We start from the raw sequence: 23,859 nt of genomic DNA on the forward strand, positions 1-23,859 counted from the left end.
AATATTTATTTCTAATTTAACAATTTGTTTATTTTCTCATTTTAAAAAATCCACCCTAATTAAAAATATATATACTCAACAATAGGCTATTTGAGATTTTCAAAAGAATTTCATGCATTTTTAAAAGTAGCACATCTTGTCTTGTAAAAACCTCGACCCACTTATGTCACGTTGAATCCAATCAAGCAGCCAGCAAGCTTTTGTTTTGAAAAACGAGCAAAAGAAGCGAGGCCGAAACATAACGGCGTCGGTCGGCGGGACTCACCGGCCCCGCCTCGGGCAGCGGCTCCATGAGCTCCACTCCCTCGGCGTAGACCTGGATGAGGGCCAGCAGGTCCCGGGACTGCACCGCCTCGTACAGCTCGATCATCTTGGCCGACGCCGACGAGCACGTCTTCCTGGCGTACTTGTGGTCCACGTACTTGGTGTTGATGAACTCCTTCCTCACCGTCCTGACGGGGACGACAAGAAATATTTTTAGAACATTGTCCTCTTCCTCCTCCCCGAGCCGCTTGGCCTGCGAGGGCACTCACATGTCGCTGGAAGGGGTGGGCTTGGGTGAAGGGGAAGGCAGGTTGCCCTCCATGATCTCATTGAAACTACTGTTCCCAACATTCTTGGCCAGCTGCAGGACAAAAAGAACAACAAGTTCAGGTGGACAAGAAGAGCTTGAATACGAGTCATTACGGTGTTAGAGAATAAAAGCAGCAGCATAATGCAAACACTACAAAACTTTCTTCTTATTATTATTAGGAATATATTGCATTTCGGTATGGAGCCAATGTTTATTTGTATTTTAGCCAGTTTTGATTATTGGTATTTTTTAATAAGAGAATAATACTTAATCACATAGAGGATATTATAACTATATTTGCAAATATATTTCAAATATTTATTTCCAATTCTATTTATTTTTAATTCAATTTAGTTATATAATTTGTACATACTTTTAGTATTAGTATTTAGTATTATAAGTAATTATATTTCTATATTTAAACTATTTATTTCCAATTGTGTATATATATTAATATTGTTTTAATGGTGTTATATGTTATTTATCCCTTATTTGTTCTTCAATAAGAGAACTAAAATTAAAACACACCCAGGAAAAGTAAATATATTTCTATAGTCAAAAATGTCTTATTGAATTTATTTCTCATTTAATTATTTATTATATTATTTTGGCAATTTCTCCATTGTAAATAATATATGACCACTGTTTATTAATTTATTAATACATTTTTTAATATGAGAATTGCACACAAAATAGCTCTATATTTTAATTATGTATTTGTGATTGTTTCAAAAGCACTAAATTAAATTAAGGTTTTGTGTATATAATTCTTTTATTTTTCACATTTTTTTTTTTACATTTTGTTGTACTTTTGCAATGACAGGAGATTTTTAAATTTCTATATTTTAAATATTTATTGATAAGGGTTGTATTAAAATGTTTTATATTTTATATATTTTTCAATACGGGTGAAACGGTGGACGACTGGTTAGAGGGTCTGCCTCACAGTTCTGATGACCGGGGTTCAATCCCCGGCCCCGCCTGTGTGGAGTTTGCATGTTCTCCCCGTGCCTCCGTGGGTTTTCTCCGGGCACTCCGGTTTCCTCCCACATCCCAAAAACATGCATTAATTGGAGACTAAATTGTCCGTAGGTGTGAATGTGTGTGCGAATGGTTGTTTGTTTCTATGTGCCCTGCGATTGGGTGGCGACCAGTTCAGGGTGCACCCCGCCTCTCTACCTGAGAGAGCTGGGCTAGGCTCCAGCACGCCCGCGACCCTAGTGAGGATAAGCGGAACGGAAGATGAATGAATGAATATTTTTCAATACAACAAATTTTCGCCATTTTGTTTGACCTGTGTAATCACAAAATGTATCCATTTTAAATGGGCATTTATAATTATACTTAATTGTTTGAATTACGTAATCTCATTGTATTTATCCATTTTCAAATATATTTATATTAGTAAAATAAAACAAACTAAAACAAACAAATGTAATTTTTCCTTGGTAAGATACAACCACTTTATTAAATAAATAATAAAAAGGAAAAGATAAATATAATGTAAGACTTGCACTTAAGCATTTTAAAATGTGTGAATATTTTCACTTTATATCAATGGACTAACTGTTGTTGTTTGTACTTTTTAACGTGTCCACATGCCTTTTAATTGCCTCCATGGGGACTCATCGATCCAGTGATTGATTGACCTACCAAGAGTTCTGATGTTCCCAGTTTGTCGAGCTCCATGGACTGGATGCGGGAGATGTGCACCCCCATCTCTCGGTGGATGCCGGAGCACTCGATGCAAGTCAGGATGCCCAAGTTGGTGGACAGCCATTTTGGATCTGCAGGCCAACGCACAACAGAGCAACGACTGAATAGAAATATGCGCTCATGTGTCGTCTGCCGTCATCTGATCCGACGCGGCACGGCGGGTTCAACTACAGTTCACGGTTGCCATGGCGATGCTGAAGGACTGCGGGGAGGATTCACCTCTTCAAAATCCGGCTAATCACACACACACAGACCGTATCTACTGAGAGACATCACATTAAATTGCTGCTTGTTTGTAGTGTTACAAAAAGGTCGTAAAATTCAAGTTTCTGATCATTATGGAGAAGAAATCGGTTTACAGTAGGACCTCGACTTGGGGGCGGCAGTGAACAGTTTGGCAGATAGTGAACCAAACCGTCTTTCTTTGTCTTCTGAACGTCTGCTAGCTTAATGATAACACACAAGCCAAAACGCCTTAGAGGGGCTAACAAAACTAGCATCAGAGTTGAGTCAGTTTTAAACCTCTAAACAACTTATATTTGAACACAAGTGGAAGTAACACATGCAGACAGCATAAAACAACACTCACACACAGACATATATTCTTTATCCTCTGTGAATAACGACAAATATTATTGCAGCTTTGGTCTTCCTCTTTGTTTCATCATCAAATCTGTGGAGTATGTCAATATATTATATTGCTCCCTTGTGCACACACCAGAAGAAGCAGCACAATGCCCATTGAATTATAACGATGCACAATACTGTAGATTGCTAGTTTTCCTGATTAAAGGAGTATAATACCGCTCGTTATTTATTCCGATTTTTTTTCTTTTATACATGATTGTTTTTTTTTTTGTTTTTTTGAGTGTCAACACTACTTTTTTAAAATTAAATTATAAAATTTGATTTATTAATATTTGACCTAGTTAAATAAGGATGTTTTAAATATTGAATTAAATTGATGCTATAAATATGTTTAACTCTGCATATGTACATGTAATTTTTAATATTTTCTAAATTGCGCATCGGACAATCATAAAGAAACCTTATCTGTTTAGGTGTCTGTGGCTCAGTTGGTAGAGCGAGTCGTCCAGTGACCGATGGGTCAGTGAGTCAAATCCCGGCTCCGACTATCCAAGTCTCCTTGGGCAAGACACTGAACCTTAAGTTTGCTCCCAGCGGGCCTGGCAGTGCCTAGAGCGGAGGCTGCCACCCATTGGTATATGCATGGGTGAGTGTGAGCCTCAGTAAAGCGTTTACATTTTAAAGATTTAATTTAATCGTAACATTTTATGTATCCATCGCTCATGTTTTTTTTTTTTCAGATTTAGCTAGGTTTTTTTGTCCCATTTTCCACTGCAGAGATGACTTACTGGCAGCGCCGCCTGATGTTTTGATGCAATGTGGGACATTTGAAAAAGACAGCTCAGCGCTTTTGAGCTCATCCTGCGGTGTGTGCACAGAAAGAGAGAGAGAGAAAGAGAGAGAGGAGGGTGGGAATGTCAGAGACAGCCCAAAAAAAAAAAAAGAAAAAAAGAAAAAAGAAAGCAGTGAATCATACATGCAGACGGGGCAGCGCCCAAGCACAGATGTGAGCTGGACACATGTTGCACATGATAAATGACAACGGTGTGACCAGCATTGCCGATTAAAGCCGCATAGGGAAGGGAGAATATTTTTGGATGAGATGGCCACCTCTCATTTTAGCTGCACTTAATACCAGCGGGGAGATTAGAATAAAAACAATGTGACTTGACATGCGAGCAGGCCTCCGTGTTGCATGTGTGACTTACGTAACAATGTGATGTAATGATGAGGGGAAAAAGAAGCCTAGAAATGCGCAAGTCTTTTTTCGTCTTTCTTTTTCTTTTTTCTTTTTACACGCACCTGCCGCGCCGCAGTCGCAGCACAGCTCGTTGCCCGGCATGCGCAGCACGTCCTCGATGATGGCTTTGGTCAGGTCGTCCAGGCCGTCCTCGCCGGCGCTGGTCTGCTCGCCGCGGAACGCCATGTTCAGGGCCTCCTCCTTACTGTTGGTCAGCACCGAGATCCAACTGCGCGTCGGGAGGTCGTGATTGGTTAGTTAGTTGGTGACAAAAAAACAAAATCACTACCCACACGATAGGATTTTTTTCACTAAATAAGTCCTATGGTGCCCTGAGAATGATTAGTTTAATTTGAGTTTGTTCAACAAAAATGTTTGTAATGTGTGCTCACGCTATAATATTGTACTTTATAAAAACACACAGTAGTGACATTATAAATATAGATTTTTTTTGCTTCAATAAAATAGAAATTGTGCAGACCTGCCTCTGATTAACCCCAAGTTCAGATGTTCTAGTAGTCCTTTTCTGACATTAGTAAAGTAGCAGACATTTTTAGTTACATTTTTAATGTAATGAAATAAATAAATCTGTAACATATTAATATAATAATAAATTAACAAAATAATGACAAATAAAAAAATAACAATATAAATACAAATAATAAAATGAATACAAAATAACTAGCAAATACATTTTAAAAATCAATACATTCCAAATTGAAAATATAATAATGAACAAAAACAGAAGTCCATGACAAAGATGGATAGAAACAGTTACGCAGAAAAGCTGATTGAATTTTATTTAATTTATTATATTCATAATGATCCCTTCATGAACAGAGTTACCATTTGTGGCCTGTGCAATTAATATATTAGTCACTTAACATCAAAAGTGAACATTATTATGTTTGTAAATGCAGAATGTTGGCATTATTGTGCATGGGTACCTATTAAGGCAAACACTACATGCAGTCTGGATAACTGCACTCTTTTTTTTTTTTGTAATTACAAATGAGGTAAGACATACAAAAGACACACATTGGCACACACTGTGGCTATTCTACAGCACGCAGATGGGAAACACCGTGCCTGCCTTTCAAACATGACGTCCTGCAGTCCCCGACATGGCACAATCTGCTCGCACACAACAGAAGAGGTGTGTGCGTGCAAAAAAACAAAACAAAAAACGTGCCTATCCTGACAACACGCTGCTAATTGAGCGGGGGTTGGGGGGTGCGTGGGGGTGGGTTGGGTCTGCCGGGCTGCTGCTAGGGAACACTGAATATTTCATAAAAATATACTGCCGCAGACAACGTGCGTGACGGCGAGGTAGCGGCGTGAATCCCAGAGGAACGCTGAGAAGCCCGACAACCACCAAAGACGTCAGGAAGGGAAAACACCAATGGGAAGGCCTCTGTGGCATCGCTTGAATAAATTCAACAAAGAAGCTTCCCATCTCGACAAATGCATTTAGGGACTGGAATTACACTGCAGGTCCAATTCGCATTTCATGGTTCTATTTTTTAAAGATCCATTTCCATGTACTTTGTCCCCCAGCTATATTGTGGTTCATCATTGGTGCCCCCTGCTACATTGCTGATTTTTAAGCGATCTTTTTTTTAAATTGGTTTTACAGTATACAAGCAAGTCCGAATTTAGAGGTGAACATCCTCAGCGCAGTACCACGTTGCGCCACAGCATGCTGGGTAGCAATGAGCACTACTGGAAGCCATGCAGTGTAATTAAGACAAAGAATATCGAAGGTTTATAATTACCGTAACAACTATGCTAATTTCTGTTAACCAGTCTATGGCTTGTTGCATTATATGTTAGCATTGAGGTAGTGGACTTTTGTTAGATGAAATTATATGGTTTTGTTGAACATTTTCTCTTTTGTTTAATGTGTCAGTTTTATCATAAACTTCAACTGTCTGAGAGTGACAAATAATTAGCTTGGAGCAAGCACGCTTTGACTCTTATTCGGAGAACTGTGCGAGCAAGAGTTTTGTTTTTTCCTCCAAGTGATGTTTCACGATGGTCTCCAATTTCTTGACAGGGAGAACAGGTGTTTAGGAGTACTTTAAAATGTGTGTTTTAATAAGTTTAAGTGTCTTAATAAGATTGAATGTGTTAAAAAAAAAAAACACGTGGGAGGGGTAAATATGGTTTCTATATTGCAGGATGCGTGGGTCTGGAAAGTATTTCCGCAATAAATGTGGGTTCACTGTACATGTACCATCATACCCCTACTTGATCAAATGAAGAATTACAACTTTGACTGATTCATTAATTGATTGAAGTAAGTAGAGGTACTCACATGACAAACTCTTGCTCATCCTCAGCTTGGAAATGATATGTCCGGTTATCTGTAGTGGGATTCGGAAACCGTAATAAGCAACTGTTCTGCCAAGGCTGACAGATTTTAACATTTACAAATCCAACGAGCCAACTGGGATGTTTTCAAATTGCGACGTGTGCACACTTACGAGAAATGAGATCAAAACACTTCCTGTCCTCCCCACTGGGTTTGACCTGGCAGGTGAGGAGGTTGAGCTTCACCGGCTGCCTGTTGGACTGCAAGAAACACACGCTCCATATTATTATTTCAGAACCGATCGGTCACCATTATTCATTCATGATTTTAAGACATACTCAGTGCGTCACATGTGCACAATTTGGTAGTGTACAAAGTGCTGCCTTCACCAGTTAAAATGTTTTATTGACTTCCTGGCCGCTGTTTTTTTAAATTTTATTTAAATCACTCTGGCATCATATTTCTTATTTTGACGAAAGCGTGTGACAGACATGTTACTACGACACAAGGGAATGGTTTTAAAATTGTGAATAAATGAATCATAGGGGGCGGCACGGTGAGTGGCTGGTTAGCACATCTGCCTCACAGTTCTGAGGACCGGGGTTCAAATCCCGACCCCGCCTGTGTGGAGTTTGCAAGTTCTCCCCGTGCTTGCGTGGGTTTTCTCCGGGCACTCCGGTTTCCTCCCACATCCTAAAAACATGCATGGTAGGTTGATTGAAGACTCTAAATTGCCCGTAGGTGTGAATGTGTGTGCAAATGGTTGTTTGTTTCGATGTGCCCTGCGATTGGCTGGCGACCAGTTCAGGGTGTACCCCGCCTCTCGCCCGAAGATGGTTGGGATAGGGTCTAGCACGCCCGCGACCCTAGTGAGGATAGAGCGGTACGGAAAATGGATGGATGGATGGATGGATGGATGAATCATAGGCCTCCTTAAATGAAGAGTTAAGCGACTTTTATATTTCAGTCCAAACAAGCTCTTGTATAAGTGAACTGGAGCGTGCAGTGAGATAAAAAAAAAAAAAAAAAAAAAATGTCAGTTCACATCTCCGCCGACGAACACGTCCACCGAGCTACTTTTAGTACAGCGATGATGTCATCACATTCGAGGCGACCTCGGCTGTGATATCCGTCCAGATCGTCATGTGATCATTGCACTGGACTTAGAACCAGATTTTCATATCACTGTTATTATGCACATACATTCTTCAAGAAAATCAAGTAATTCACTCAAATGCGTCCGCGGGGAGGCAAATATGGCCGCTGCGGCACAAGTGCGCGGTGACGCCGCCGCGATAGTGCGCACGCACATCAATAGATGAGTCACCCAGGAACAGCAGGCGGAGGAGAAGGGGGGGACAGGGTTGCCATAGCAACCAATCTATGTCAATTCCACCAGATTGAGAGAGGAGAGAGCACACACCACGGTCGCACGTGAGGAAGGGACGGGGGTCAGGGAGTTCCTGTGTGTGTGTACGTGTGTGCGCTCGCGTGTGTGTTGTGCACTCACTGTGGCATGGGAGATGGTGAGGATGCCCCCCTTCACCGAACACTGCCTTCGCTGCCACACCTTTCTCAGCCTGCGAGTGGTGCAAAAGAGACGGTGGGAAGCTTTTAGTTAAAGCAATATTTCCCCAACCTTTATTGAGCCAAGGCATGCATATATATATTTGACATTTAAAAAAAAATAGAAAATAAAAAAATTCACAGCACACCACCAAACAAAAATGGCACAAAAAATTATATATACTGACATAATGATGATCAAAATTTTCCTTACTTGTAGAGAAATCTGGGCCTGCTCCGTTAAACACAAAGCTATTATTCTACTCTATGAATGGCTACAGGTGGATACGCTGGTTAGTTGTAACTACTGCCATCTCCTGGAAGATCATTTAATTGTTCTGCCTGTCACTATACGTCGCTGGCATAGGAAGATGAAGAAAGATACATTATTGATGGTCAATTAAAATAAAAATTTTAGACCAATTAGGTGCAACTGGATAATTCACCAGCACACTTGATGATCTCTCACAGCACACTAATGTGCGCCTTACCCAGGGGAGGGCAAACATTTGTTCTCAACAAGGGCCAGATTAGATTTTTAACATGGAGAGATGGGCAAGGTCATTCTCGATGCAGTTAAAAAAAAGAGACAAAAGTTAAAGTGTGTATAAAAAAATGTTAAATACCTCAAATGTTCTGTATGTTTGTATTTGTGCATTTTAACTGAGTGAGTCTTCCCTGTGCAACATAAAAAAAATGTACGTACTACTCTTGCTAATGTTGGGTGGGCTGGACTAAAGAACAGAGCGGGCTGTAAGTGGCCCGCGGGCCATACTTTGCCCGCCCGTGGCCTTACCCGTCACTCTTCTTCAGCAGGTAGCCTTTCTTCTCGCTGCCAAACTCCTTGTTGCCCTGCAGCTGGTGCATGCTGTAGCCGCCTTGCTTACTCTGCGAGTCCTAAAAAGCACACACACAAACGGCAAAATTAAACCTGCGCGACTAAAGAGCGGCGCCGTTTGCTTGCTCAACATGCGACACGCAAACATGCAGCAAAACATCCCCTGACTTTACATTTTCATTGCCTCGGAAATTGCGCGAAGAATGCCACGAGATACTACTACGACTAGAACTAGTACTACTAGTAAACATCAAAGTATCAATACATTGCTGGTCGATATGTAACAGCTTCCAGCAATCGAGCACGCAAAACTGCGATGCAAAGGAAAATGGTGACGGAGAGACAGTTTACTTTAGCATCTTCTGAAAAAAGTTCCAATATTTGGCTCGACAAAATGAATAGCGCGCCTTTTACGAATGAGACACGTTTTGTTCTTTCATACAGTTCAAATCCGATGAGAAATGGCGATGCCACGACTCGTCTATGTGGAAAATGTTCATTTAAAACAGATGTATCTCCCATTGGAATGAATTCAAATGTCAATCATTTTTCTGTTACTGGCTCTCCTTGCCCACATGCGAGGGCATTACAGAACCTCAATTACGCTGTGCTATTTCCCCCCCCTACTTCTCTCGAATAAATAAATTGACCAAGTGACAGCTCATTCCTCGAAAAACTCCTAAGATACAAGTTATAATAGCACGCCTGTTCCGAACGAGATGGTATTACTCGCTGTTAGCATTGAATCAGTTCAGGAAACAGTTCAATATTTCGGAAATGACGAGTATTTGACCAAACAAAAATTACAGCACACCTATCCCGAATAAGATGCACATTTTGTCAATCATCGTTGACAGCCGATGAGAAACAGCGACGCAATACCTCGCCGTTTCCGTTCAGCATTCAGCTGTTTTTTGCTTGCATGACCATACCCGACTGTCAGCATTCCCGCAAACAATCAACGTCTCCCCTAGCATGCTGCGTGCGGTGTGGTGCACTCTTCAAAGTCACGCGGCACAGACAAAATGGCAGCATGCGCCACATGCCGCAGTAGCAGCACCACTTACTCTTCTAGACTTGATTCCAGACAAGCAGAAGAAGGCAGTGAGGAGGGAGGGAGGAGATAGAGGGGAGAGGTGTGTAAGATCCAGCTCAGGTGCAGGCGTGTGTATGTGTTGTGTGTCAATACTTGCATGTTTTAAAAAAATAGCGCATAGCGTAGGGGGTTAACTGCCAAGGGAAGTTACACCGAGTGGCTGTGATAATGTGGTGTGACATGCACAAGAATGTAAATACAGTGAACCCCTGATTATTGCCCCGCAATGGGTGAAAATCTGCAATAACCGTTCCACACGTTTGGAATTTGAACACATTGTATAGTATAGTATTCCCTTGTGCCTGTTCTCTCTCTCTCTCTCTCTTGCTGTCAAGAAATGGGAGACGATCGTATAACATCACTTTGCGGAAACGAAAAGACTTGCTCATAAAGTTCTCCAAAACAAGAGGGACAACAAAACTGACGCATAAGAGGATTAAACATCGCATATTTAAACACCAAAATGCTAAGCCAAACCATATCATTTCGCCTATCAAAGGTCCGCTACCTTAATGCTAATATATAATACGAAACACTATAGACTGGCTATCAAAAAGGAGCATAAATGTTATGGTGGCTAGAAACCTTCAAAACACTGCTACTTTAACACACAGAGCAGCAGCACATACAGTGCCAACAGAGCATACAACAAAAGAGTTCAACTGTGTATTTAAACACCAAAACCTTCAACCAAACAATATAATTCCGTCTAACAAAAGTCCGCTGGCTAGCGCCATGCTAACATATCATGTGAAACTCACAGACATTAGCATAGAAGTTACAGTAGTTGTAAAACTACAAACAACACACTCGGAGCAGCAACACATACAAACAGAGTATACAACAAAAACAGAATCAAAATGTATATCTTAACACCCAACTGTTCAACCAAACCAAAAAATGTCATCTAAAGAAAGTCCGCTATCTTAATACTAACATAATGTGAAACTCCATAGACGGCTAATGGCAATCAGCATAGATGCTCCAGTAATTATTAACCTTCCAACAACTGCTACTTTAACGCACACGGAGCAGCAACACATACAAACAGAGTATACAGCAATACTCACGGGCATTTATTCTCTCTGCTCTGTGGAAACAACCACTATTACTGGAGCTTACAGTAGTTTGGGACCCTTTCTGCCTCTTCTTCTTGCTCTTAATTACGCTGCATCTGTTCCAGTGGACCTCAGCGGTGCCCAGCCTGTTGCGGCACAACGTGGAACTACACTGAAGGCACACGACTCTAAATTCGGACTTGCCTGTATACTGTAAAAACCCATAGAAAAAAACAATTGCTTTAAAATCTGCAATGTAGTGGAGGTTCACTGTACAACTTTGGTGAATCGCTGTACTAATGCAGACAAATTCAGTTCTTTGTTTAGCTTGTGTTGGGCTTGTGGAAATGTGGGTAAAAAGTGTGTGCGTGTGTGTTACCTCCTTCTGGTCCAGCTGGAGGGAGGACTTGATGAGGTCGCGCAAGGCGGTCAGCTGCTTCTTCTCCTCATCCTGGGTTTGTTTGATCTGGACGCAGAAAATGCAACGGTGACAAAAAAAAAAATGTACCGAGTGAGTGTGGAAATGCATTAGCGCAAGAGATAACGCCATCACGTGGTGTTTACATTGTAGAGGTCGGCCGCCAGCTTCTCGATGTACTGCTTCAGCTTGTCTGCCGTCTTCAAGCCATCTTGGAAGAAACTGGACAGCACAGATTCCATTTCATGTTTAATGTATAGCGCGATTGTTTTATTTTGTTTCATAATGTGAATATTCAATAAGGCTAAGGCAGACTGCTTATAGTTTTTGGGGAAATGGACCCCACAAGAGCTGTTTCCATTAGCAAAAGTATGTATTTTTTATGTTTTAAATTATACAAATAAAACATACACAATATAATTTTTTAAAAATTAATACATAATTTGAGCACCCTGCAAAACAATTGTAGTATAATAATACAAATGCAAAATTAAATATGCAAATAAATCATCCAAGCATCCTACAAAATATCAAATAAAATCATCAAATAATCTTTATTACAAAATGAAAAAAATTATGTTAACTTAAAGTGTAAAACATACAAACACAATATCACTAGTAAAATATAACAATAAATGAAAGTAAAAATTCTAATAAAATAAATTATATTTGGTTCATTTATTATTACTGTTTTGGTTTAAACTATAAATAAATCATCAAACCAAAACAGCAATAATAAATGAACCAAATATAAACTATAAATAAATCATCTGAGGATCTTGCAAAAATAAATAACATGAATATCAAATAAATATAATATTAATAACATAAGAATATACATACATTAAAATAAACTAAAAAATACATAAATACCAATTAAGAAATAAAATTGAACTAAAACAAAATAAAACTCCGAATGAAATGAATCAAAATCGAACACCAATAATAAATAATAAAATGAAATTAAAGTAACCATTTTTTTTTTACCTGAGCACCCTGCACAATTCAAGGGAACGTGAACAAGAACATGTATTGGAACATGTCCCTACTGGAAGTGAGTAATAAAGAAGAACATTTGGAGTTGTTCCCTCTCTTTACAGCCATTAACATCTTACATTCACCTCTCCAAAGGTGTTTGGTGGGCTTCCGGAGCTAAATAATCCTAACATGCTTTTCTGAAGGGCACTTGTGCACTGGGAACAGAAAAAGCCCTTCCTCCAAAATGTCTTGCTAAAATAAACATTTAATATCCTCTGGTTAATTAATTGATTAGGAGTTGTGTCTCATTGCATATGTCGACATAGCGTATTGCACGATTTAAATGCAGTGTTGTTACGAGAAGACCCAGAAACGCAGTGAGACAATTTGTCATTCTGTCACTGGTTGAGAGAAAGAGCGCTCGCTTATTTCTCCAGCAAACCTCACAGCTGTCACAACACATCTGCAAGACGCCCTATTCATTATTTACAAGCTCAAGATTTACATGAAACGCTCCATGTCGAAGGGCGGGGTTACTTACTTGCACTGCGCATGGTAGTACTTAATCAGGTTCTGGAGGAGGTCCACCCCTTTTTTGGTCTTGATCTCGTTCACTTTGATGAGGTACTGCAACGCAAAGACACAAATAGCAAGGCTCATTTTGTGTTTTAAATGGTTGTTTTGTCATATTAGCATTAGAAATAAAAAGCCTCAAGGTCTGGACGTATTCACAACAAAATCAACGCAGATGGCGGCGTAATTAAACAAATGTATGCAACATAATCGAAGCTATTCCCGCAATGGGAAAGATTCGCGAGCGAGTGAATGGCTACGGATCGTGGGATGAACAAGGGGGTGAGAGTGTGAGCGTAATCTGCTGATTGACTAACATGCATGGTGGAGGGGGGGGGGAGGGGCTTGTGACCAACGGGGGAACGCACGCGACGGCCAGAAATGAGGTTAACTGGGATGAACATGCCACGGACAACAGTCAGCGTCCGACGCAAAACAGATACTCGCCTCTGTAATTCGAGACCAGTTTCTATATTTTGCCTTTATATAGTACGGTGTGAATATAGCAAAATGTTTTCTATTGCGATGGTTGTATCCCGATACAACTTGACGCCATGATCGATACCTACGATACTGTATGTCGCAATATTTACACAAAAATGTAAAAATACATAAATAGAATAATCTAATATAATAATGAATGCTAATGCTAACACATAATGGAAAACACCATTGCCGGGCTAATGAGTAGCATGTAGCATCTATGTGGCGTTGTTATAGACCTTTAAGCAATGGATATTTGACCACAAACGGTGAAGCAACAAATGTAGACAGATAAAACAAGACTAACAGGCATATATTCTTTATCCTATGCGAAGAACAACGAATATTACTGCAGCTTACTGAGAAGCTGTGATCGGCTCCATATAGGTATCAAAGGCCTATGCACAAACCTGAACTGAAAGTTGACCATTTTGATATAAAGCAGCAATTTCAGGCAAATGACATGAAAAAGCGGCCTGGAAAGTTAGAAAAAAAGTTACCCCCATTACGAGTTTCATGACATGAAATTGGTTGGACATGTCTATCATAACAGGACACAAGAAAAAGTCTCAAAGACCCAGCCCAAAGTTGAACAAGAAGTTGGCCATTTTTGTTTGAAGCTGACATTTTGGGTGAATTGCAGGACTCTTACTAGGGAATTCACCGAAATGAGACGCAATTGCAAACAGGGATCCTAGATGGATGGGTGAAGCGACAATGCGAAACAGTCACCATCTAATATGGGTGGAATGAGAATGTTAGCAAGCCTGATCAACATCATCTCACAGCTGGTCCTTTATCCTTGATCATTTCGTATAACTTACACTTCCATAACGTTGTTTCTAGCTTCCCTGCACAGTTGGCACAGTGCGGAAGGAAACTATGCAAAGACTGTGTGGAACATGTGGGCAGGGAGAAGTGGGAGTACAGCGCCGCTTTTTTTTCTGCAGTGAATAATTCACACGGCCAACAGCAGCGCCGCCGCAGAAGCTACTTTTGCGTTATGTAATTGGGAGTCGAAAAATCTCAAGCGAGGCGTGGGCGTCACCGCCCTCCAGTGAGAAAGGCTTTTTTTTTTCTTTTCCTTTGGGCTTCCATAGTTTGTTCCCGAATTCTCTTGAGCGCTTTAAGATCAATGATCCTAAAGCGCTACTGGAACGTCGCAAAGCTCATGGCGGCAAACAAACATGAGTCCTCATCTGGAAATATCAGTGAGGATAACAGCTAGGTTGAGAAGGAATAAAAGAGTATTAAAGATGTTGCCCATTCCTCCAAATCAGCCCATACGTATCCATAGGCTGTCAAGTTAACCACAAATCCATATTAGTCAATCAGAAGCTGGAAGAACGTTATTCCCAGAAAAGGCACACAAGAGCTAACAAACTATAAACAACCAATAACTAAGAAAGTTGTCTCATAAACAGTGTAATGCATAAATATAAATAATGAACAGGCCCACGCACCACCTCTTTCGATCAAAATGGCTGCTTCAAACCCAAATAGCCGATTTCAGATAGGGAGACTTTTTGGTGTCGGGGCTAATTTTTTCCCAAACTTTCCAGGCTGCATCGTTTTTACAGCAAATTCTCAAAATGATGATGAAACTTTCCCACCACGCTCTGCCTGCGTAAGCTGATGTGGGCACACAAAAAATTACCATTTAACATCACCTATCTGTCCAGGATAGTTCTTTCAAATTGGAGCTCATTTGGACAAACTACCCAGTAGTAGTTCGGCAAATTACGAGCAGCGGGATTCACCTAAAATTGCTGATTACAACCAAAATTTACTCAAAATCAGGCATGGCTCTTTGAGACTTTTTCATGCGTCCTGTTATGATAGACAATTTCGTGTTGATCGGTGATCTCGCTTTCTAGGTCTGTAGGGACACTACTGAGTGACATTTTGTTTTGGGAGGAGTCATTTTTGGGACCTCTTAAATACACAAAAGTAGGCTACACATACTGTTTAACATTAAAATGTGAAATAACTTCTCAAGTTGTCTTGAAATCTAAGTTTCTAATAGAAATTCTGCTACCTCAGATCACCAGTCTTTAGATTTGGTGAAGCAGCATTTGGCATAAGACATGCTAGTATATTTACATTTAACAAAAAATGTGACCGCAACCAGATTCATTTTTTTAAACTACTCTGTCAGCAAGGAGGTGACAGTAAGCCGAACGATGCCATACCATATTTCGTCCGTGGAAAAATTAAAGGAAAAGGAAAAAGCTTTTTCCCTTTTTTACGACCCACCTCGCACATCTGGAGCTGGAAGAGACGACGCTCCTTTTCCATCTCCTCAGCGATCTCGGCCCCGGTGATCTCAGTGCGGATCATCCCGTGCTGCTTGGCGTGCTCCCGTTTCTCCTTCTCGATTTTGGTGCTGCGCGAGAAAAACACGTCTAACTTTGACCAACACAGGCTCTAAACAACATGGCTGCACATGGATAACACGCTGGGAGCCACATGTTTACACCACACCGATTTAGTGAAAAATCTGGATTTATGGGGGAAAAGGTTTTACATAATCTTAAAACTTATTTATTGCCAGCCTTCCCTGTTAACATGGATATTTGACTTCTAAAGCCGTCAATGGCAGTGAATGTGTTAACCTCCAAAACCATTGTACAGTATCCCCCTGCTACATCACAAGTGTCTATTGAGAATGTTCTTAAACACACCTAGCACTTGAGATAAACACAACAAATAACCTGTGCAGTGCGAGCATTTATTGCTAAAGACTTGCAGTCCTTTTCAGGGGCCGAAGATGCACGGTTTGATCACATGATGAAAATGCTCAAGTCACGTTATGTGGTGCCCTGCCGTGCACATTTCAGTGAATATACAAGCGTAACAGTTGGATTACGTGGGTGTTGATTGGTCACGCCTGCAGAGTGGGGCGCAGAAGTTGTTGTATTTAAGGAATAACAGGTACTTTACCATTTGAAAGCGTCGCATTTAAATAATGCTTAACTTGAAATCAGTTATATTATTCAATACACTACAAAATGAAGTTTCTCCTGACAAGCAACATAAAGAGATAATTTTGAGAGAAAGAGAGAGAGAAAAAAGTTGACCTCGTTATGCTCTAAACACATACCGAAAATGTCCTGAACTGTGGCCCAAAAACCGCGATGCGGACCGTACTGTGTGTTACCTGTACCACACGCCCCCCTAATCCCTTTACACACAGCGAATGGCCTACCTGGCATTTTAAAAAACTTGCACTTTGATACAGGTTTCAAAAATTTTTCCTCCCCGTTTTTCGTCAAAATCGTTGCCGTGTAAACGTTCTCGCATCTGAAATCAAGCAGACTCATCCACTTACAACTTGGCCTCGTAGTCCTTCCACGCCTTGTCAAAGGGCTTCTTTATGTCCTGCACAGAGTACAGAACAAGTGTCAGCGCGCTGCAATGAGGTCACGGCGAGGACGAGGAGTTATTTGGAGAGTTTTGGACCGCCACCAGAGGCCCGGTCGGCGCTTCGCTCGGAGCGGCCACGCCCCGCCGCCATCATCGTCGGCGGAGTTCATGACCCAGTTACTCCATCACAACACCGAGGCGGTGTTTACTCGCGCCAGATTTACAGCGCAGTCGTTTAAACACTTGACTTTTATTCCCCCTTCGTCCCCCTGTGGTCTGTTCACACTCCCCCCGCCCAGCGTGCACATGCAGAGGTTGAGGGACGAATGACGAGATGTGCTGACGCGGCATCCGCTCGCTTCCGCCGAGCTGCTGCTGAGTGGCGCCAAAGAGAAGAGAGCGAGTGAGTGTGAGATATCTTACCCCTTTCACGCCCTTCAAATCTCCCTTGAGCAGCGAGTCCAGGGTGAAGATCACATTGTGGCTCAGGCTCTGGAGCTGAGGAGGAAACGCACAGCAGGGTCACAATAGGGTGGCTGTAGGAACGCCTTTTAAGTGCGAGGATGAAAGGTTGACAGGATTCCTGTTCTACCACATTTAATTCTCCTTAGTTTTACTGTAAATTTCAACTGGGAGTTACAAGTAACAGCTTGGAGCAAGCGCACGTTGAGTCTTTTTGAAAAAGTGTTCACTATCTGCCAAACTGCACAATGCAGTCTAAGAAAGGACAGAATGGTATAGTAAATGACAGGCTGCTCAAGTAGTATCGTGTGTCGTAATATTGGAGTATTTTCACAAGTATGAGTACAGACGTATAATATCGGCATCGATACTGGTATTGGTGCATCACTACTTACTACTTCAGTCCTTAAAGTGTATTTCTTACTGATTGTTATCCAAATCACAATGTACTCAGTGCCACCACAATTCATATGGAGTAAAGCCAATCTGATGAGTTTAAAACAGCTAAAAAAAAACAAACACGATAAATAGATGCCTTGCTAGGGTGAGTCAGCAAAAGCAAAGACGAGCGTTCCTCAGTGGCTCTCTAACCATTAGGCTCAGCAAGGTCGTTTACAGCACGACTAAGCATTTATATCCCACACACACACACACACACACACAGAGCAGCAATCAAGGACGTAAACAACACTTAATGGACACTAATGTGCTTCTTAAGAGCCTTGACTTTTTTTTTTTTTTTTAATCTTTAACCGGCTGTCTTCCGGCTGTCCCGGAAGACCAAAAAGGAATAAACTGAAAATATTGGCTGAATATACAGCTCGGCTCTAAATTCCATACGTCGAAGCCTGCAGAACAACTCGGACGGGGCATCGTTCATTCGTCAATAAGTAATTTGCAGCTCTTGCGTGCACTGGTTGGGAGTCTTTGGGGTACAGTTATCGAGTAACTTGCAATGCATGGGATGAAATGCCCGACGTAGTAAAGACAAAAGGGAAGACACAGGGGAGGAAGCACAGGAAGAGATAATTCTTCCCGGCGACACACGGGCCGTGCCGCCACGGATGTATTTATGGGCGCTTAATCTGGCGGTCTGCTGCACAGGAAGAGAGGTAGTGAGCGACGGCCCGCAACTCGCAGAGGATCTAAACAGGACACATTACTCAACCTGAACATTCGGAGGGGGGGGAATCCACAGCTTGCAGATAAGACCCTAGTGTCTGGAAGAAGGACACGTCTCAGAGGCTGTGCTATCTGTCCATGCACTGAGTTATTAGAGTTTCGGGTTTTATGGCGAGTCATTAAATGTTGCCGCTCATGTGCAATGACATAAACTCAAATTCCTCACAATTCAGCATTGCCCATTTGTCTGATATACATGATTCAAATTAGGTAGCGATGGAAGAAAATATCAAGGAGGAGTTCGTCTTTGAAGGTCACCTGGAAATGACGAAAACTCAAATTTATCGCATTGTAGTGTCACCAAATTGTTTAGTAGCAACTGGACAAAATCTTGTGTTGGTCTTTGACCATGGAAAAGGCCAATATGACAAAGAATATTGTTTTTCTTCAAAATGGCCAATATGACCCTAAAATGGCCACTTAAAACCAACATTGCAGACTTCCTGTGTCTTGTCAGATATTGCTTCTCATTTTTTTTTTTATGATTATTTTTTTTTGTGTGGGTCTACTTATGATAGACACACCTACTAAATGTTATGTTGCCAAGTTAAACTGGCTTTGGGGCCTGAATTTGCCATTTGTCTTTAAAGGACCCCTGAAAAATCGCGAAAATGGCCGCTTAAAAAATGTCAGACCTGATGTCTTTTTGTAGGTCCACTCACAATAGGCATCCCTAAAACCTTTACTTTTTAAACACCCCGTTAACCTTTTGACCTTCCCCCACACAAAGGAACCCCAAAAGCCTCACATAATCCTAATCCACACACGTAAACCAATTACAGTAGTGACAACCAAAATAATCCCTCCCCTTGTTTTAACCCCCAGTGGACCAAATGTGGACACATTCCTGCGACATTGAGCCTGACACACTTCATCTTTCGTACTCACCAGGTTCTTCAGGAGGGCCGACAGCTCCTTGGTGAGCGAGGAGAACTTGACAAAAGCCGTGCCAAGGTCTGGATTGTCCCGGCTGATGAAGTTGCTGCCGAATTTGTCCAGAGCCTGGGCGTAGTTTTCTTCATTTTGGACATGGTCTATATGACACAGAGGGAAATCAATGGTCAGCCTTCCTGTTCTGTCATCTGTGGCTAAGGATTAGCATTACCATGACTAGCCGAGATGGTTATTTTTTTCTGTTTTTGTCTTGGCCTTTCGAGACCCTCGAAAAAACTAACTGGGTGTTTATTTTTGTTTGATCCCACTAGCTGAGGAGCTGTTTTCTGACTTAATGATATTTTGAACCTTTTCAGTTTAGCGACAAGACAAAGTACTACGCTAGCTATCGTAATAATAATAATAATAATAATAATAATACATTACACTTATATAGTGCTTTTCTAGCCACTCAAAGACGCTTCACAATTTCATGCATTAATCATTCACTCTTTCAAATTTGGTGGGGGTAAGCTACTTGTGTAGCCACAGCTGCCCTGGGGCGGTCTGACGGAAGCGTGGCTGCCATTCTGCGCCTTCGACCACCACCAAACATTCAACTACATTCAATCGTAGGCAATGGGGGTTAAGTGTCTTGCTTAGGAACACAACAACGACATCCGCTCAGGCGACCCTCAGGTTGCAGGGCGTACTCTTACCTTCTGTACCACACCGCCCACATCATGTACAGAATTTGGGGTTTCAGACTCTCTGAACAGCCAATAAATAAATGCTTGCGTTTGTTTCTGTCTGGTCTGTGTCATGTCCAGCCTCCGTAAGTGTTAGCATAGCTTTGTGGCCCAATCTCCGGCCAAAGGGATGCTAGCCAACAGAAATGGATAGTGACACAGCTGAGAGTTTGTTTCAAGTTAAATTATGGCTTCTATAGATCTTCTATAGAAGATGTTTTCACTTCTAAAGTGTTACCAAAAAGGATAAAGCTAATTCACGCACACAACGGGTAACCATATTAGCTTGTTTCTTTTATGGTAGAAAGAAACTAAGTGCAACCAGTTCAGGGTGTACCCCGCCTCCTGCCCGATGACAGCTGGGATAGGCTCCAGCACGCCCGCGACCCTACTGAGGAGAAGCGGCTCAGAAAATGGATGGATGGAGAAACTAAGTGGTTTCCGGACAGCCGTAAACAAGCGCGGATGTTTGTTCCTGTCTGGTCCTTAGCTATGCTGAGTCATTTTCTGACTGCGAGCAGTGACCTTTGTTAGCTTTAGCATAGGTCAAAGGCAGAAATGGATAGTGAAAGTAACTTATGTTTTGTTATTAGATTCAGTTTATATGAGGGCTAAAAATAAAATGCACAACTTTACAATAAGTGGCTTGATGTGAAACCGAAAAGAGGATGTGGAAAAATGTCATGACCTCGCGACTAGAACGACTCGAAATAAGATGAATGTAGTGCAGCTGTCTTCCAAATGTTTCACATTTCATAGTTTTTCTTTCGATTGTGAGTCTTAAGATAAACTTTCTGAATCTTTTTTGTTTGGAGGCCAGACATCTGAAACTGTCACTTTACCGAGGATGGAGGGAGAGGTGGTAAGTACTGAGTGGAAAATTACTGGGGATCCATGTCGCGGCGACGGACAAAACAAAGCGCCTGGATAAATACACAAAACGCCATCTGTCCCACAGAAGGCCATTTTGCACACGACAAAAATAAAGTCTTATTAGCGTGATTTGAGGCTGCATTTTTCACTACAAGTTCCCAAGGGGTGAAATGGTACGCAAAACAAACAAAAAAACATCACAGTTCGGTGCACATCTTGGTTTTAAGGTGACGTTCGCTTCCTATTCCTTATAGTAAGGGAACAAAATGCAAAAGTGATTTTCTTTTACGTGAACATTTACAATGAAACAAACGTAAAAGTTGTAACGACACTGAATTATTGCTGCACTGATATGCATATTGGCGTGAAGTCATTTCAAATGAATAAACAAGTCTGACCTACTGCCAAAAGCATATCACAAGCTGTGATGTCCATGAGCCAGAGGCTGAGCTGCACTGTGTTTGTGATGCAGTTATGCTTCCTGTCCCTTACCTAATATGTCCCAGTACCAAATACATAGGAATACAAATACATATACAGGTACACACCAACTAAATAAGGCAAATACTAAACGTTACATAGTGTTTGGTTGGCCTAGACAGATCAGCCTTGGTCTCACCTTGTCCTGAATTGTAGATGGCCTTGACGGATTTCTTTACCTTCTGCAGGGACGTTCGGTCCTGGTCCAACGCCTGAGGAAAAGGAGGATAAATTGTTATTGTAATACGACAAATAACTGTCATAGCTGCTGCATTCCAGCCATTATTATTCCCAATCAATTAATTAGGACAACAAAGGCCACCACAATTAGGAGACTCGTTATTCTCCGGGTGGCATTTCGAAAGGATGTCATATGCGTTTGGCTCCGTTTCCCGCTCATGATTCATGCTGACACACCTGCCAGTACAAACACCTCACTGCCACGGCCTCTCGTAAACAATGATAAATGCCGGCAAAGCGCAGTAACACCAAGGTTAGTCAGTTAAGAGCAGCGCGTGCACACACAAATACACTCTCAGACACACACACACAAAAACATATACACACCAGCGGGCTAATTAGACTTCACAACATAATTAAGCTGTCCTTGGCCTTCCCTGGACGCTTTTACAAGGCTCGTCCCCAATTATCTCTGCGCAAGTTTGTCGCCACGGGGGGCAAACACTTTGATCCCCCCGCCGACCCACAATGCCTCACTGCTTAGCACTCGTCTGTCGCGCAAGACAGTGGTCCAAAGAGCCCCTAGTAATGATATTGTACTACCGGATTAGGCCATACAGTGGTACCTTCACTTACGAGTTTAATTCCAGCCGTGACCAAAACCGTATTTACTGAATTCACTCAAGTTAAAACCATTTTCCCCATTGAAATGAATTGAAATACCATTAATCCATTCCAGCCCCCCCCCCCCAAAAAACCTCATTTTTTGTTACATTTTTATTAAAAAAAAAAAAAAAAAATTTTAACTGGTTTTAAGTGTAATTACTGTATGCACAGTCTGTCGGATTCATGTGTTGAATGTGCGCCTTTAAGGGGCGTGGCCTAGTGAGTGATCTCAGGACTGGAGTTGGGTTGGCCGGTTATAGTTCAGTGTGAGTGTTCTCATTTTGTATTTGAGCTCGACTATTTGTCCCATTCAATAAACGGCTGAAAGTGAAGCTGAAACTCAATCAAAATAGTTATATTTAAGAAATGAACCCCTGTGGAAGGCTACACAACACCCCAAAAATAAATACAGATTTTTTTAAATCTGAAATCACGTCACAACTCCTTGTTGCAAAATCAGGTTAACGTAATTGTTTTGCTTTTTTCATTTCATAGTGCTAAATCCAGTTTTACAATCTACGTGAGTCACTCCAAAGCGTTGCAAATAACTGATTTCTTAGCATAGCGCAGTAAAATTACTCGTTTCTTAGTCGTCATGAACACGTCGCTAGGCAGAATTTGTGGTGCAAAAAAAAAAAAAATAATAAATGTATGATGTATAAAACACATGGAAATTGCTTCTTTCCTAGCCACGTCACAACCACTTATCGCAAGGCAGAATTGGTGGTCAAAAGTCATTTGGTCAATTAAAAAATAAAAATAGGCATAAACAAACACAAATACTAAAGGAAAAATTATTTGGCGAATTATGAGGTATGGCTATCAACATGCATTTTTTTCTCCACTTCTCTATTGAATATAAAACAGACTAGCCACATACTACTCGATCATTGGTTTAATAATGCAATCTCTCAACTTTGTTGTATGAAAAAAATGGACCTTGATGGCTCAGCATCATATGATTTACGAAAGATTTATGTTCTAACGCGAGCAGACGTGGCGTCACACAGCGGATGTCACACAAGTGATCCCCCGGGGCGGCTGACAATTTCATTAACACACCACCCAAGCGAGGCTGAGATTATTCATCGTAAAACTGTAAGCAGCAAAGCTTCCCAGATTCAAACAATTGACCCACATGTTTATTATTGTTGTTTGCAGTGGTGTTGCATCATACTGAGCGTCGTTTCAAATATTTTAGAAGCCTAGAATGGCTACGTCAGTGCACTTTTACACCACTGCACAATAATAAAGTATTGTTAAATGAAGTCCACACTGACACTGACAATTAAAACCACGCGTCTTTGTACTCTTTGCAGTTGTAATGCGAGGGCTTGTGCTTGAATGTAACTGCAAAGAGATGCAGCCTTTCAAGCGAGAGGAAGCTAAAAATCAATGAAGCAGCACTGTCTTGGCACACTGTCTTTGTAGCCCTTGGCAACAAGCGGGGACCGGTCCAAAACTCGGCCTCCTCTTTCTCTGAACAACCTCACAAGGATTCTTAGCAACCAACGGCAAGCTTCGGGATTAGCGAAAATGGTGACAACAACGAAACATCTGCGGCAAGTTACTAGGGAGGAAAGACT

At 41.4% G+C, this 23,859-nt stretch overlaps 1 protein-coding gene across 4 annotated transcripts in view; it reads right to left on the reverse strand.

The window, feature by feature from the left end:
• asap1b (ArfGAP with SH3 domain, ankyrin repeat and PH domain 1b) overlaps positions 1 to 23,859 on the reverse strand; it is a 46,726-nt gene that overhangs the window by 10,935 nt on the left and 11,932 nt on the right. For 3 of the 4 annotated variants that reach the window (XM_061758824.1, XM_061758822.1, XM_061758823.1), the window contains exons 2-17: positions 21,567 to 21,639; positions 19,341 to 19,486; positions 17,232 to 17,306; positions 16,774 to 16,823; positions 15,699 to 15,828; positions 12,928 to 13,013; positions 11,555 to 11,630; positions 11,370 to 11,456; positions 8,795 to 8,895; positions 7,943 to 8,012; positions 6,605 to 6,692; positions 6,436 to 6,484; positions 4,181 to 4,347; positions 2,228 to 2,361; positions 534 to 625; positions 266 to 452 (exon numbers count right to left, since the gene is read on the reverse strand). In XM_061758824.1, coding sequence (XP_061614808.1) covers positions 266 to 452; positions 534 to 625; positions 2,228 to 2,361; positions 4,181 to 4,347; positions 6,436 to 6,484; positions 6,605 to 6,692; positions 7,943 to 8,012; positions 8,795 to 8,895; positions 11,370 to 11,456; positions 11,555 to 11,630; positions 12,928 to 13,013; positions 15,699 to 15,828; positions 16,774 to 16,823; positions 17,232 to 17,306; positions 19,341 to 19,486; positions 21,567 to 21,639 — 1,611 coding nt within the window. Of the gene's footprint in view, positions 1 to 265; positions 453 to 533; positions 626 to 2,227; positions 2,362 to 4,180; positions 4,348 to 6,435; positions 6,485 to 6,604; positions 6,693 to 7,942; positions 8,013 to 8,794; positions 8,896 to 9,903; positions 9,913 to 11,369; positions 11,457 to 11,554; positions 11,631 to 12,927; positions 13,014 to 15,698; positions 15,829 to 16,773; positions 16,824 to 17,231; positions 17,307 to 19,340; positions 19,487 to 21,566; positions 21,640 to 23,859 lie in introns of all 4 variants that reach the window. The other variant, XM_061758825.1, reaches the window with a different exon arrangement.

The sequence above is a fragment of the Phyllopteryx taeniolatus genome, chromosome 20 (assembly GCF_024500385.1).
Source record: "Phyllopteryx taeniolatus isolate TA_2022b chromosome 20, UOR_Ptae_1.2, whole genome shotgun sequence".
Classification (NCBI taxonomy): Eukaryota; Metazoa; Chordata; class Actinopteri; order Syngnathiformes; family Syngnathidae; genus Phyllopteryx; species Phyllopteryx taeniolatus.